The sequence below is a fragment of the Pseudophryne corroboree genome, chromosome 4 (genome assembly GCF_028390025.1).
Source record: "Pseudophryne corroboree isolate aPseCor3 chromosome 4, aPseCor3.hap2, whole genome shotgun sequence".
NCBI classification, from domain to species: domain Eukaryota; kingdom Metazoa; phylum Chordata; class Amphibia; order Anura; family Myobatrachidae; genus Pseudophryne; species Pseudophryne corroboree.
This window is the reverse complement of record NC_086447.1, coordinates 847,931,060-847,948,324: the sequence shown is the minus strand read 5'-3', so window position 1 is coordinate 847,948,324 and position 17,265 is coordinate 847,931,060. Positions and strand designations below refer to the sequence as shown.

At 48.0% G+C, this 17,265-nt stretch overlaps 1 protein-coding gene across 1 annotated transcript in view; it reads left to right on the top strand.

The window, feature by feature from the left end:
• Nucleotides 1–17,265, top strand: part of EML6 (EMAP like 6) — a 363,450-nt gene that overhangs the window by 322,728 nt on the left and 23,457 nt on the right. The window contains exons 31-33 of the mRNA XM_063918642.1: nt 5,832–6,005; nt 6,273–6,481; nt 15,548–15,705. Of these exons, the coding sequence (XP_063774712.1) occupies nt 5,832–6,005; nt 6,273–6,481; nt 15,548–15,705 (541 nt within the window). The remainder of the gene's footprint in view (nt 1–5,831; nt 6,006–6,272; nt 6,482–15,547; nt 15,706–17,265) is intronic.

Sequence of the window (17,265 nt, the reverse complement as noted above, 5' to 3'; positions counted from 1 at the left end):
TTACACATTACGGCAGACAGCGTCCCCCTTTTTACACATTACGGCAGACAGCAACCCACTTTTTACACATTATGGCAGACAACGTCCCCCTTTTTACACATTACGGCAGACAGCGCCTCCTTTTTACACATTACGGCAGACAGCGTCCCCTTTTTACACATTACAGCAGACAGCGTCCCTCTTTTTACACATTACGGAAGACAGCGTCCCCTTTTTACACATTACGGTAGACAGCGTCCCTCTTTTTACACATTCTGGAAGACAGCGCCCCCTTTTTACACATTACGGCAGACAGCAACCCACTTTTTACACATTATGGCAGACAACGTCCCCCTTTTTACACATTACGGCAGACAGCGTCCTCTTTTTTACACATTAGGGCAGCCAGTCCCCCTTCTTACACATTGTGGCAGCCAGTCCCCCTTTTTACACATTGTGGCAGACAGAATAGATAGATAGACAGACAGACAGATACTTACCATCTCTCCCCGCTGGCTCAGGCTCCTCGGTGCGGGCTTCACGCAGCAGATCCCGGGCAGGGGAGAAGGAGGAGGAGGGAGGGGGACTGGAGTCGCAGCAGCGTAGTGTAATTGGAAGTGGCGCCGCTGCAGCTGTCCCTCTCTCCTTTCGCATTTGGCTGCCCGCCGCCGCTGTGAATGCTGGGATGAGGGAAGTGCATCCCAGCATTCACAGCAGCGCCGGGCAGCCAATGCGGAAGGACATAGGGACAGCTGCAGCGGCGCCACTACCAATTACATAGCGCTGCTATGGCTCCAGTCCCCCTCCCTCCTCCTCCTCCTCTCCTGCGTCCGGCGCTGCTGCTCTCCTCTTCTCCGGCCGCGGCGCACACAGCACAGCACAGGCAGCTTGTAATGAGTCAGTTTGACTCATTACAAGCCGCTGGCCGTTGTGCCCTCAGGGCAACTGCGCTGTGTGCTAGGCACACCTGGCACACACGTAGTTACGGCTCTGGCTGCACTAACTGTAACACAGCTCCGATATGCAAGTCTCCACTGGAACATTTGTAGCTATATTTAAAGTAATGTTATTGGGTGGTTGCTTTAATTTGCCATTTAATATAATTGGTAGTATTTAACTATAAATAGTATTGAACTTAAATTGGCACAAAGTGCTTCACTTGAATGACGTTACATTTAAAAAATGTAGCATTATGCGTTATTAAATGAGAATTTTTGAATATACAGTTTATACGGTTTTAGACCATTTATTTTCGTTGTTATATAGGGCCTGATTCAGAGATGGATGCAGCAGTGGTGTTTGTGCAGTTGAGCGTTTTTGCTAGAGCGCATGCGCAAAAGCCCTTACTGCACACATGCCAGGCAAAGTGTACAATGGCGCATTCATCTGCATATGGCGTCACTATTGCGTGAGACCGCATCTGCAATCCAAGTGTGGTTCAGGGAGGAGACTGGGATGTGACTTAAAGCCAAAAAGAGGAGTTGTCATGGGTGTATCGTGGGCGTGTTTATGGGAGTGTCATGGGTGTGTTTATTGGGGTGTCATGGGTGAGTTTATGAAGTATCATGGGCGTGTTTATGGGAGTGTCATGGGCGTGTTTATGGGAGTGTCATGGGCGAGTTTATGGAGTGTCATGGGCGTGTTTATGGGAGTGTCATGGGTGTGCTTATGGGAGTGTCATGGGCGTGTTTATGGGAGTGTCGTTGGTGTGTTTATGGGAGTGTCATGGGTGTGTTTATGGGAGTGTCATGGGCGAGTTTATGGGAGTGTCATGGGCGTGTTTATGGGAGTGTCATGGGTGAGTTTATGGAGTGTCATGGGCGTGTTTATGGGAGTGTCATGGGCCTGTTTATGGGAGTGTCATGGGCATGTCATTGGTGTGTTTATGGGAGTGCCATGGGTGTGTTTATGGGAGTGTCATGGGTGTGTTAATGGAGTGTCATGGGCGTGTTTATGGAAGTGTCATGGGTGTGTTTATGGGAGTGTCATGGGTGTGTTTATGGGAGTGTCATGGGTGTGTTTATGGGAGTGTAATTGGTGTGTTTATGGGAGTGGCATGGGCGTGTTTATGGGAGTGGCATGGGCATGTTATGGGAGTATCATGGGCATTTTTATGGGAATGTCATGGGCTTGTTTATGGGAGTGTTGTGCATTTTTATGGGAGTGGCATGGGCGTGTTTATGGGAGTGTCATGGGCATTTTTATTGGTGTGTTTATGGGAGTGGCATGGATGTGTTTATGTGAGTGTTACAGGTGTGTTTATGGGAGTGTCATGTGCATTTTTATGGGAGTGGCATGGGCGTGTTTATGGGAGTGTCATGGGTTTGTTTATGGTAGTGGCATGGGCGTGTTTATTTGAGTGTTATAGGTATGTTTATGGGAGTGTCATTGGCATTTTTATGGGAGTGTCATGGGTGTGTTTATGGGAGTGTCATGGGTGTGTTTATGGGAGTGGCATGGGCGTGTTTATGTGAGTGTTATAGGTGTGTTTATAGGAGTGTCATGGGCATTTTTATGGGAGTGACATGGGCATGTTTATGGGAGTGTCATGGGTGTGTTTATGGGAGTGTCATGGGTGTGTTTATGGGAGTGACATAGGCGTGTTTATGGGTGGGTACGGCAGTGTCATGGGCATGTTTATGGGAGTGTCATGGGCGTGTTTATGGGAGTGACATAGGCGTGTTTATGGGTGGGTACGGCAGTGTCATGGGCATGTTTATGGGAGTGTCATGGGCGTGTTTATGGGAGTGTCATTGGTGTGTTTATGGGAGTGTCATGGGTGTGTTCATGGGAGTGTCATGGGCGAGTTTATGGGAGTGTCATGGGCATGTTTATGGGAGTGTCATGGGCGAGTTTATGGAGTGTTTATGGGAGTGTCATGGGCATGTTTATGGGACTGTCATGGGCGTGTTTGTGGGAGTGTCATGGGCGTGTTTATGGGAGTGTCATTGGTGTGTTTATGGGAGTGTCATGGGTGTGTTCATGGGAGTGTCATGGGCGAGTTTATGGGAGTGTCATGGGCATGTTTATGGGAGTGTCATGGGCGAGTTTATGGAGTGTTTATGGGAGTGTCATGGGCATGTTTATGGGACTGTCATGGGCGTGTTTATGGGAGTGTCATGGGCGTGTTTATGGGAGTGTCATTGGTGTGTTTATGGGAGTGTCATGGGTGTGTTTATGGGAGTGTCATGGGCGTGTTTATGGAGTGTCATGGGCGTGTTTATGGGAGTGTCATGGGTGTTTTTATGGGAGAGTCATGGGTGTGTTCATGGAAGTGTCATGGGCATGTTTATGGGAGTGTCATTGGTGTGTTTATGGGAGTGGCATGGGCTTGTTTATGGGAGTGGCATGGGCATGTTTATGAGAGTATCATGGGCATTTTTATGGGAATGTCATGGGCGTGTTTATGGGAGTGTCACGTGCATTTTTATGGGCGTGTTTATGGGAGTGTCATGGGCATTTTTATGGGAGTTTCATGGGTGTGTTTATGGGAGTGGCATGGACGTGTTTATGTGAGTTTTACAGGTGTGTTTATGGGAGTGTCATGGGTGTGTTTATGGGAGTGTCATGGGTTTGTTTATGGTAGTGGCATGGGCGTGTTTATGTGAGTGTTATAGGTATGTTTATGGGAGTGTCATTGGCATTTTTATGGGAGTGTCATGGGTGTGTTTATGGGAGTGTCATGGGTGTGTTTATGGGAGTGGCATGGGCGTGTTTATGTGAGTGTTATAGGTGTGTTTATGGGAGTGTCATGGGCATTTTTATGGGAGTGACATGGGCATGTTTATGGGAGTGTCATGGGTGTGTTTATGGGAGTGACATAGGCGTGTTTATGGGTATGGTATGGGAGTGTCATGGGCATGTTTATGGGAGTGTCATGGGCGTGTTTATGGCTGTGCTATGGGAGTGTCATGGGTGTTTTCCCGCATGTGGTTGCAATCTTATTTGCTGCACTGGAGCCCCAGCGGCCATATCTTAAGAAAGTTACAAAGGAGACTATGCACCAGGCAGGGCAGATCGAGGACCCAATGTTGCGACCGATGGTGGAGAAGCCAGAGCCACCAGTACACTTGAGCGTTGCTCAGATAGGTAAAGGGGGCATGGCAGTGCTAGTGCTGTTTGTCATACAGTAGTGCACAAGGGGAATGCACAGTAGTGCACAAGGGGAATGCACAGTAGTGCACAAGGGGAATGCACAGTAGTGCACAAGGGGAATGCACAGTAGTGCACAAGGGGAATGCACAGTAGTGCACAAGGGGAATGCTTACACTCCTATTTGCATCATTTTCCACTCGAGAAGCTATGAGAAATCGCAGCTGCGCGTGGTCTGCCAGCACCTCTGAATCAGGCTTATAGTAATGAAAGAAGACTGTCCTCAAAACATTTATTTTACTATATTGTTTTTTACATGACTGTAGGTAAAATATATGTGCTACTGTTAATAAATGACATCTTAAATGTAACTCACTGTGGTGCAGTGATAGCACTGAGGCAGGTGTCACTGGTGCTGTAACTGTTCATTAAGGGGCCCATTTATATTAAACAATGTTTGCGTCTATTTCCCTGAAAACTCCAGTTTATGGGGATTAGCTGGAAATAGTAAGTATTCCCTGAACGTATGTAGGAGGGACCACAGCAGATATCTCTAATACCTGTTGCTTGAGCCTATGGGCTACACTTTGCATTTGCAGCTGGCAGAGGGTTACCTGGAACCTCACCAGAAGTGGCTGCTGTGCATGTAGGGTCAGTGGGACCGTACACGTGCAGCAGCCCTGGCACCACACACAACACAGGGACAGGCTTCTATGGGAGATCATACATCCCGCTGATGTGACTGCATTCTGCAATGCGATTTTTGGGCGCTAATATCACACCCAGATGGCATTGCAGATGCAATCCATGATAAATAGGCCCCCATAGTTTGGCTTTGAATTAAATTTTCTTCGTAGTTAATAAGATACAAAAGAGACATTTTAATTGCATATTAAATCTCATGCAGTGTTTGTAATCATTTGTAGCACGCGTCCGTATTTCCTTTTAAATCACATACTAAGCATTGTCTCAAAACAATATTTATTTTTTCAACATTTTCAACTATTATAGTTTCACGGGCAAGTGTAAATGCCGATGACCTATAACCTCTGCGTGCCATGTTGACCTTTCTGTTAAGCTCTGTGGCATTAGACACTAAACAATAGTTCTACATTTCTTTCTTTTCCAACCATTTCCATACTTTGTACATTTAGTTTTTGCATGCCGCTAATGCTGATTCATCTGGCGTCAGCATTAGAGATATTACTTATTTAAGTTGTTGGTTAGCCCTGACGCTTCCCCATTTGCCATTGCTCTCACGACGCAGGTGAAAGTGCCGAATATTCAGGTAAGGCTGACCCACAGCTGTCATGTGTGTTCTCCCAACTCCTCTGGCCCAATCATGATGTCTGTTACTGTATTGGGCTCAGAACCACATCTGCCATGTCCCAGTCTCTCTGCATGGCGACCTTCATCCACATGTCTCACACATTACCTAGACTAGTCATAATCCCATAAGTCACGTTACGCCTGTTATGGCAAGCTTGTAGTGTGTGGATTTAGCTTTGCATAGCACATTTCTGATTTGTAGATGTTGTTCTAGTTTACGTTTATATGTGTCAGCAATTATACATGTCTACATAGGGCTACATTCACGCCGTATGCCGTATACCCCCCCAGTATCTGCCAGGTCTATGTAACGTGTCTGCAGGTCGGAGTGCGGAACGTAGCTCACCGCGGAACTCAGCAGCCTGTGACAGATACTGTATTGGCCTTTTTGGCACTTTATTATGGATTTCTGTTTGTTCTTCTATATGCAGGGGCTACACCTTCCATCCATATCTGGGACGCCATGAGTAAGCAGACTCTGTCCATTCTGCGCTGCTTCCATGCCAAGGGGGTTGGTTACATTAATTTTAGCGCTACGGGGAAGTTACTGGTGTCAGTCGGCGTTGATCCAGAGCATACGATTACCGTGTGGCGATGGCAGGAAGGTAAGTAGCAATGATATGATGCTTAATCTCTTGTCCCCATTGAAATAAAGGGGAATGGGGGAGGTAGTGAGAAAACGGTACCACTTAAAGGGTTTTCCATTTTCATCCTGAAATGTATGTGGGCCCCAGTTATAGTATTTGAGAGTGCCAACTCCCTTTATAATTAATTCTATAGTCTCTTTAGAAGGTAGAGCCTGATGATTTGCCAAGAATGCATATGGGATCTGGGATGTTATTTGGCTGATTTTACGTGCTACCATTTCCCAGGGGCTAAAGTCGCCAGTAAAGGAGGCCACATGGAGAGGATCTTTGTCGCAGAGTTCCGTCCAGATTCAGACACACAGTTTGTATCGGTTGGAGTCAAGCACATAAAGTTCTGGACGCTGGCCGGGAGCGCGCTACTCTACAAGAAAGGGATTGTCGGATCTGTAGACAACGCTAAGATGCAAACCATGCTTTCTATTGCCTTTGGTGCTGTAAGTTCTATGCTGCATTCAGAAGTCATTTGCTTTAATACTCCCCTGCCCTCTTCTTGGGGTTAGCAGTTGATTTACCGACGGACGAAATACCGACAGACATAATCCCGACAGCCATTGACCGACAGTCAAAATACCAACATTCATTTCTTATACGTCCTAGAGGATGCTGGGGTCCACTTCATGACCATGGGGTATAGACGGTTCCGCAGGAGCCATGGGCACTTTAAGACTTTTCAAAGGGTGTGAACTGGCTCCTCCCTCTATGCCCCTCCTCCAGACCTCAGTTTAGAAATGTGCCCAGGCAGACTGGATGCACTCCAGGGGAGCTCTACTGAGTTTCTCTGAAAAGACTTATGTTAGGTTTTTTATTTTCAGGGAGATCTGCTGGCAACAGTCTCCCTGCTTCGTGGGACTGAGGGGGCATAAGTAGGAACCAACTTCCTAAAGATTTTTATGCTTCTGCCTCTAGCTGACAGGACACCATTAGCTCCTGAAGGGTACTGAACGCTAGCTGTGTCTAGATGCTCACTCCCACAGCACGCCGTCACCCCCCTCACAGAGCTAGAAGTCAGAAGACAAGTGAGTGTTAGAAGATAGATCTTCAATCAAGAGAGTGACAGCTAAGTTACAGCGCGGCTGGCGGGAGCGCAGCGCGCCATTGCTGCCCACACACACAGGCACTGCAGGGTGCAGGGCGCGGGGGTGGGGCCCTGGGCATTAAAATACCTTTAAAAAATGGCTAAAAGGGGGCATAAGATGCCCAGGCACAGCCCTACCCCCGCCAGTATAAATATTATGTGAAAATCTCTAAGGAGAAGACGCGCCATTGCGGGGGCGGAGCTTTCTCCTCAGTCAGCCAGCACACTGCTCAGCGCCATTTTCTCTCCTCAGCTGCAGAGACAACGCTGGTCCTCCTCCACTTCTGACTACAAGTATCGGGGGGGGGGGGGGGGGGCACAGCGAATTTGGTGCTTTACAGGTGTATTTACAATAAGCGCTGCATCTCAGTGGGCATTTTGTGTTCACAGGCATTATATGCTGGCACTGGGGTTGTGAACTGGCTGCTCCTACACTGTGTCCTTCTGACAGATTTTACTGTGGGTCTGTCCCCTATAAGTCCCAGAGTGTCTGTGTGTATGTAGTGCACGAGTGTGACATGTCTGAGGCAGGGAGTTCTTCCCCTGAGGAAGCCATTTTAGGGAAACAGAGTTGTAATGTGGTGGCGCTGCCGGCACACCAAGAGCCTGCGTGGGTGAAAGAAATACGTGATAGTATGCATCATATCAATAGGAGGTTGAATAAGTCTGAATCTCTTGCATTATGCAAAGTCTGTGGAAGATGTGATTTTTCAGGGTTTTGTTCTTCCATCCGCAGGCGACCCCTCTGGGTCACATAAGAGACCATTTGCGAATATTGTAAATACTGATACCGACACGGACACTGATTCCTGTGTCGACAATAGTAACTCCAGAGAAATAGATCATAAATTGGCGAAAAATATACAATATATGATTGTGGCTATAAGGGAAGTTCTGGAAGTCACAGAAGCCACTCCTGTACCTCAGGAGAAGGCCTATTTCTATAAGGAAAATAAATCTATGGTGACCTTCCCTCCTTCCCACGAGCTAAATACTCTCTTTGAAGGGGTGTGGGTGAATCCCGAAAAGAAATTTCGTGTTCCCAAGAGGATTCAGATGGCTTATCCTTTCCCAGCAGAGGACAGGAAAAAATGGGAGTCACCCCCAGTGTTAGACAGTGCACTGTCCAGGTTGACAAAGAAGGTGATTCTCCCTGCACCTGGGACGGCTTCACTAAAGGAGCCGGCAGACCGCAAAATGGAGACTACGTTAAAATCCATTTATGTTGCCAATGGTACGCTGCTCAGGCCCACAATTGCTTGCGCGTGGGTGAGTCGCGCTATTGAAAAATGGTCAGACAGCTTGTCATCAGAAATTAACATGATTGATAAAGATGAGATACTCCTTAAGTTAGGGAATATCAAAGACGCTGCCGCATACATGCTAAAAGCGATGAAAGATATTGGACTCTTGGGTTCTACAGCCGCTACCATGGCAGTATCGGCACGGCGGGCGTTGTGGATTCGCCAGTGGAACGCAGATTCCAAAAGGAATATGGAGGCTCTCCCATATAAAGGTGAGGCCTTATTTGGTGATGGACTGGATGCGTTAGTCTCGGCGGCTACCGCAGGTAAGTCGACTTTTTTGCCTTCTGCTCCTGCAGCGGCAAAAAAGACATCACTCCACATGCAGACCTTTCGGCCCAATAAATACAAAAAGGTGAAAGGTTCCCCCTTCTTTGCTGGTGGGGAAGAGGAAAGGGAAAGAAGTCCACAGCGGCTTCAGGATCCCAGGAGCAGAAGTCAACCCCTACTTCTGCCAAATCTACAGCATGACGCTGGGGCTCCCATGCGGGAGTCCGCTCGGGTGGGGGCACGTCTCAAACTTTTCAGCCAGGGTTGGATTCAATCCGGCCTGGACCTCTGGGTGTTACAAATAGTGTCCCAGGGGTACAAGCTGGAGTTTCAAGATGTTCCCCCATGCCGATTTTTCAAATCGACCTTGCCAGCTTCTTTTCCAGAAAGAGAGGCGGTAACAGCGGCAATTCAAAAATTATGTCAGGATCAGGTCTTAGTCCTGGTACCTGTATCACAACTAGGGGAGGGTTTCTATTCAAGCCTCATTTGTGCTTCCGAAGCCGGACGGCTCGGTCAGGCCGATCCTAAACCTAAAAAATCTGAATCTCTACTTGAAACGGTTCAAGTTCAAAATGGAATCACTGAGATCAGTGATTTCCAGTCTGGAGGAGGAGGACTATATGGTGTCAGTAGACATAAAGGATGCTTACCTGCATGTTCCCATGTATCCTCCTCACCAAGCTTATCTGAGTTTCGCGGTTCAGGATTGCCATTACCAATTCCAGACATTGCCTTTCGGTCTCTCCGCGGCGCCGAGGGTATTCACCAAGGTGATGGCGGAGATGATGGTCCTCCTTCGTCAAAAAGGAGTCAATATAATTCCTTATCTGGACGATCTCCTGATAAAAGCGAGATCCAGGGAGCAGTTGCTACAGAACATCATGCTCTCCCTGTCCATACTCCAACAATACGGTTGGATCATAAATTTTCCAAAGTCACAGTTGGAACCGACGACAAGATTGTCTTTTCTCGGGATGATCCTGGACACAGAAGTTCAGAGAGTATTTCTTCCCGGGGAAAAGGCTCTGGAAATCCAGAAAATGGTAAAACAGATATTAAAGCCAACAAGTGTGTCGATCCATCAGTGCATTCGGTTGTTGGGGGAAATGGTGGCGGCCTACGAGGCCATACAGTTTGGCAGGTTCCATGCCAGAGTATTTCAGTGGGACCTGTTGGACAAGTGGTCGGGTTCCCACCTACACATGCACCGAAAGATAATCCTGTCCTCCAAGGCCAGGATTCTGCTCCTGTGGTGGCTACACAGTTCTCACCTACTAGAGGGACGCAGGTTCGGGATTCAGGACTGGCTCCTGGTAACCACTGATGCAAGTCTCCGAGGTTGGGGAGCTGTCACTCACATAAACGTGCTGGAATTGAGAGCAATTTACAACGGCCTTCGACAAGTGGTACATCTTCTTCAAGATCATCCCGTGCAGATCCAGTCGGACAATGTAACAGCAGTCGCGTACATAAACAGGCAGGGCGGAACGAAAAGCAGAGCGGCAATGGTAGAGGTGACAAAGATCCTCCTTTGGGCAGAAAGACATGTAAAGGCTCTGTCGGCGATTTTCATTCCGGGAGTAGACAACTGGGAAGCAGACTTCCTCAGCAGACACGATCTCCATCCAGGAGAGTGGGGCCTCCACCAAGAAGTCTTCGCAGAGGTGACAAGTCTCTGGGGAGTTCCTCAAGTAGACATGATGGCATCTCGTCTCAACAAGAAGCTTCAGAGATATTGTTCTAGGTCGAGAGACCCTCAAGCAATAGCGGTGGATGCACTGGTGGCCAAGTGGGTATTCCGGTCGGTGTATGTCTTCCCTCCACTTCCGCTGATCCCAAAAGTTCTCAGGATAATAAGATCAAGAGTTCGAGCAATCTTCATTGCCCCACACTGGCCAAGGAGGACTTGGTACCCAGATCTTCAGGAGTTGCTCATAGAAGATCCTCGGCCTCTTCCTCCTCGCGAGGATCTGCTGCAGCAGGGGCCGTGCGTGTATTAAGACTTACCACGGCCACGTTTGACAGCATGGCTGTTGAGCGCCGGATCCTAGCCCGAAAGGGTATTCCCACGGAAGTCATCCCCACGCTTATTCAGGCCAGGAAAGGAGTAACGTGTAAACATTACCACCGTATTTAGAGAAAATATGTGTCTTGGTGTGGTGTGAATCCAAGAAGACTCCTATGGAGGAGTTTCAGGTGGGACGTTTTCTCCATTTTCTGCAGGCTGGTGTGGATGCGGGCCTTAGATTGGGGTCAATCAAGGTCCAGATTTCGGCCTTATCGGTTTTCTTCCAAAAACAATTGGCCTCTCTTCCAGAAGTTCAGACCTTCTGGAAAGGGGGTCTGCACATCCAGCCTCCATTTGTGCCTCCAGTGGCACCATGGGACCTTAATGTGGTGTTGCAGTTCCTTCAGTCACATTGGTTTGAACCTCTACAGGAGATAGAGTTGAAGTTTCTCACTTGGAAAGTGGTGATGCTTTTGTCCTTGACATCCGCAAGGTGGGTGTCGGAGTTGGGGGCCTTGTCTCACAAGAGCCCTTACCGGATCTTCCATGAAGATAGGGCAGAGTTGAGAACTCGCCACCATTTTCTTGCAAAGGTGGTTTCGTCTTTCCACATAAACCAACCTATTGTGGTGCCAGTCAAAGTCTCTGGATGTGGTTAGGGCTTTGAAGATTTATGTAGCTAGAACAGCTCGGATATGGAAAATAGAGGCTCTGTTTGTTCTGTATGCTCCCAACAAGATTGGGTGTCCTGCTTCCAAGCAGACTATTGCGCTCTGGATCAGAGGTACGATTCAGCAGGCTCATTCTACGGCTGGATTGCCATTACCGACGTCGGTGAAGGCCCATTTTACTAGGAATGTGGGCTCATCCTGGGCTGCTGCCCGGGGGGTCTCGGCATTACAGCTTTGCTGAGCAGCTACTTGGTCAGGGTCAAACACATTTGCAAAGTTCTACAAGTTTGACACCTTGGCCGATGAGGACCTCAAGTTCGGTCAATCGCTGCTGCAGGGTCATCCGCACTCTCCCACCTGTACTGGAGCTTTGGTATAAACCCCATGGTCATGAAGTGGACCCCAGCATCCTCTAGGACGTATGAGAAAACAGGATTTTAATACCTACCGGTAAATCCTTTTCTCCTAGTCCGTAGAGGATGCTGGGCGCCGGTCCCAGTGCGTACTTTACCTGCAGTTTTGTTTATTAGAGTTACACAAGTTGTGTTATACAGGTTGAGTATCCCTTATCCAAAATGCTTGGGACCGGAAGTATTTTGGATATCGGATTTTTCCGTATTTTGGAATAATTGCAAACCATAATGAGATATCATGGTGATGGGACCTAAGTCCAAGCACAGAAGGCATTTATGTTTGATATACACCTTATACACACAGCCTGAAGGTCATTTTAGCCAATATTTTTAATAACTTTGTGCATTAAACAAAGTGTGTGTACATTCACACAATTCAATATGTTTGATATACACCTTATACACACAGCCTGAAGGTCATTTAATACAATATTTTTAATAGCTTTGTGTATAAAACAAAGTTTGTGTACATTGAGCCATCAGAAAACAAAGGTTTCACTATTTCGCTCTCGCTCAAAAAAATCCGTATTTCGGAATATTCCGTATTTCGGAATATTTGGATATGGGATACTCAACCTGTATTAGTTTTCAGCATGTTGCTGTAATTGGTTCATGTCTGTTGGCGTGTGTTATGTTGAATGCCATGTTGTGCGGCATGGTTGAGGTGTGAGCTGGTATGAATCTCACCATTAGTGTAAAAGTAAATCCTTTCCTCGAAATGTCCGTCTCCCTGGGCACAGTTCCTATAACTGAGGTCTGGAGGAGGGGCATAGAGGGAGGAGCCAGTTCACACCCTTTGAAAAGTCTTAGAGTGCCCATGGTTCCTGCGGAACCGTCTATACCCCATGGTCATGAAGTGGACCCCAGCATCCTCTACGGACTAGGAGAAAAGGATTTACCGGTAGGTATTAAAATCCTGTTTATGCCGACATGTTGAAAATGCCGACATAGTCAGAATACCGACATTTGAAATAAGACATTTTTGGCCAAAAACAGACTTGTTCACACCATCCCAGTGGACGTAAAGGGGCAATATAATAGTGCCCGAAGCATGGTGAGCGCAGCGACTGTGTACATGTCGAACTATGTTGACATTGACTCAACCCACTCGAAAACAAATGTCGGTATTTTGGCATGTCGGCATTTCAAATGTCGGTATTCTTACTATGTCGGCATTTTGAACATGTTGACATAATGATTCTCTGTATTTTGACAGTGTTGGTATTTTGACTGTAGGCCAATGTCTGTCGGGATTTTGACCGTCGTTATTGTGTCTGTCGGTAAATCATACTGAACCCCTTCTTGGTTCTATTTGGTGATTTCCCTGTAGTTGTAATTACTTATAACTCCTGCTAGTCATCCTTGTTAGTCATCCCTGAATGGCCGAGGAGGAGTGATCAGACGAGGATTGAGAGAAGCTGTCATTCCTAGCCATGCGCTGGACACTCTACAGGAGTTTAAGGAAACCCTTTAAGCTATTGTAGCAATAGATCTGTCAGATTAGGAGATTTATGTATTGTGGATCTATCAGATTTCAAAGTTTCTGTATCCAATAAAAGAGGAGGAGTAGAAATATTGCATTAATGTGGATTGTTCTTCTTTGGTCTTCATATTCTGTAACAATATGGGCGGGATGTAATGGAGTCTGAGTTCGCCCGACATGCAGGATGCCGGCTGAACTCGGACGTTTTTTTAAAGGGGCAATCACTTACAAGGTATGGTTATGCTTTGTAAATGACTGCCCCTTTAAAACGTCCGAGTTTGCCCGGCATCTCGCACGTTGGGCGAACTCAGACTCCATTACATCCCGCCCAATGTCTTCTTCCTCTTCTTCTTCCTTCTTCTTTCTTCCTTCTTCCTCCATCCTCCTCCTCCATCCTCATCCTTCTTCCTCCTCCTTCTTCCACCTTCTTCTTCGTCCCCTTCTTATGCTAATGAATATCAAGTTAATGGAGGAATAAAAATGAATTAAGACCGACTCTGAGTTGAGAACAGAGGCAAAACAAAGCAAGTAATGTTGCACCTTGGCAGAACTAGACATTTAGATTTGGGAGGGGCATGTCCAAATGCATATCTATATTACAGTGTAATGGGCCCTACACACTGCATGATGCGCTGCCGAGCTGCCCGACGGCGGATACAGCCGACGGGCGACCCGGCGGCGGAGGGGCAGTGACGGGGGGAGTGAAGTTTCTTCACTCCCCCCGTCACCTGGCTCCATAGCAGTGCATGCAAATATGGATGAGATCGTCCATATTGGCCTGCATGCACAAGCGACGGGGCACCAGCGATAAACGAGCGCGGGGCCTTGCATCGTTCATCGCTGGTGCCTCCACACTGAAAGATATGAACGGTATCTTGTTCATTAATGAAGGAGATCGTTCATATCTTCACTCATATCGCCCACTGTGTAGGGCCCTTAAGAATAAACTGTGCAGTATTTGTGGGCTACATGCAGAAGCAGACAGTATTTACCCTCTATGCAAAAATATATATATAATATATATTTCCACCCTTCGCACTCTAGCATGGTTTGTTCCAGATACAAAGGGCCGAATTAGCTAACAAAATTGCTGCCGCGATCAGGTCTGCATTAAGACCTGATCGCGGCACCAAATTTGTTAGCTAATGGGCAAAACCATGGGGATCATTCAGACCTGATTGCGTGCTAGCTTTTTTTGCAGCGCTGCGATCAGGTCAGAACTGCGCATGCGTATGCACCGCAATGCGCAGGCGCGTCACGCGGGTACCAAGCGGATTGTTGCTGTGCGATGGGCTTTACGAAGAATCCATTCGCACAGCCGATCACAAGGAGATTGAGAGGAAGAAGGGGTTTGTGGGTGGCAACTGATTGTTTTCTGGGAGTCTTTGGAAAAACGCAGGCGTGTCCAAGTGTTTGCAGGGCGGGTGTCCGACGTCAATTCCGGCCCCGGACAGGCTGAAGTGATCGCAGCGGCTGAGTAAGTTCTGGGCAACTCAGAAACTACACAAAGTTTAGTTGTACCCCTCGGCTGTACATGCAATCGCACACTTGCACAGCTAAAATACACTCCCCCTGTAGGCAGCGACTATCTGATCGCAGGACTGCAAAAAAAACAGCTAGCGAGCGATCAGGTCTGAATGACCCCCCATGTGCACTGCAGGGGGTAGATATAAAATATGCAGAGCGAGTTAAATTTGGGGGGGTTATTTTGTTTCTGTGCAGGGTAAATACTGGCCGCTTTATTTTTACACTGCAATTTAGATTTCATTTTGAACACACCCCACCCAAATCTAATACCGCATTCAGATCGCAAATGCCGGATCCCACCCGGTAAGAGAAACGTGTCCTTACCGGGTGGGATCCGGCATTTGCTCTCCTTTGCTGGCTTTCCGACCCGAAAATATACCGGGTCGGTTGCCATAGCAGCGGGGAGGGGGGCAGCAGCAGCAGGGGCGGGGGTGGAGGCGGCGCTGAGAGATGAGCTCATCTCTCAGCGCCGCCTCTCCCTATGCTGTGGATGGAACCGTGTCGCATCGACGCGGCTCCCATTCACACTGCACCTGATTCGGTATTCAACCCGGTAATAACCCTTCTTTTTTACCGGGTTGAATTACCGGGTCAGGCGACCCGCTAATTCTCGGAAAGTGCTTTCACATCGCACACTGACCCGTGTCGACACGGCAATATGCACCTCTGATGAATCAAAGAATATACTATAAAAGCATAGTAATAAAAATACGTTTTAACGGCATACATCTTGTTGTTTATTGCAGAACGGTCTTACTTTCACTGGTGCCATAAATGGAGACGTGTATGTCTGGAAAGATCACTTTTTAATCCGGCTGGTGGCAAAGGCCCACACGGGCCCAGTCTTCACAATGTACACAACTCTGCGCGATGGACTCATTGTCACAGGTGGAAAAGAGAGGCCGTAAGTCAAGGCCGTAGATACCATAGGTGCAGGGAGTGCAGCTGCTGTGGGGCCCAGAGCTGAGAGGAGCCACCTTCCCTGTCACAGTTACATGTGTTATATACAAGGGCGTAGCTACCATAGGTGCAGGGAGTGCAGCTGCTGTGGGGCCCAGAGCTGAGAGGGGCCACCTTCCCTGTCACAGTTACATGTGTTATATACAAGGGCATAGCTACCATAGGTGCAGGGCGTGCAGCTGCTATGGGGCCCAGAGCTGAGAGGGGCCACCTTCCCTGTCACAGTTACATGTGTTATATACAAGGGCGTAGTTACCATAGGTGCAGAGAGTGCAGCTGCTATGGGGCCCAGATATGAGAGGGGCCACCTTCCCTGTCACAGTTACATGTGTTATATACAAGGGCGTAGTTACCATAGGTGCAGAGAGTGCAGCTGCTATGGGGCCCAGAGCTGAGAGGGGCCACCTTCCCTGTCACAGTTACATGTGTTATATACAAGGGCGTAGTTACCATAGGTGTAGGGAGTGCAGCTGCTGTGGGGCCCAGAGCTGAGAAGGGCCACCTTCCCTGTCACAGTTATATGTGTTATATACAAGGGCGTAGCTACCATAGGTGCAGGGCGTGCAGCTGCTATGGGGCCCAGAGCTGAGAGGGGCCACCTTCCCTGTCACAGTTACATGTGTTATATACAAGGGCGTAGTTACCATAGGTGCAGAGAGTGCAGCTGCTATGGGGCCCAAAGCTGAAAGGGGCCACCTTCCCTGTCACAGTTACATGTGTTATATACAGGGGCATAGCTACCATAGGTGCAGGCAGTGCAGCTGCTATGGGACCCAGAACTGAGAGGGGCCACCTTCCCTGTTACAGTTACATGTGTTATATACAGGGCGTAGTTACCATAGGTGCAAGCAGTGCAGCTGCTATGGGGCCCAGAGCTGAGAGGGGCCACCTTCTCTGTCACAGTTACATGTGTTATATACAAGGGCGTAGTTACCATAGGTGCAGGGAGTGCAGCTGCTATGGGGCCCAGAGCTGAGAGGGGCCACCTTCCCTGTCACAGTTACATGTGTTATATACAAGGGCGTAGTTACCATAGGTGCAGGGAGTGCAGCTGCTGTGGGGCCCAGAGCTGAGAGGAGCCACCTTCCCTGTCACAGTTGCATGTGTTATATACAAGGGCGTAGTTACCATAGGTGCAGAGAGTGCAGCTGCTATGGGGCCCAGATATGAGAGGGGCCATCTTCCCTGTCACAGTTACATATGTTATATACAAGGGTGTAGTTACCATAGGTGCAGAGAGTGCAGCTGCTATGGGGCCCAGATATGAGAGGGGCCACCTTCCCTATCACAGTTACATGTGTTACTGTATATACATTTTTCCTCATTTTTTAGTACATGGGGCCCTTACAAACTTTTGCCTTGGGGCTTACAATATATTTAAGTACGCCCCCAGACCTGCTCATTGTAATGTGGTATAAAATGAACTGGATGGCATTATAATGTTATATAATATGTACTGGGGCACTGTAATGTGGCATAATGTAATTCGGGGACACTGTATGTC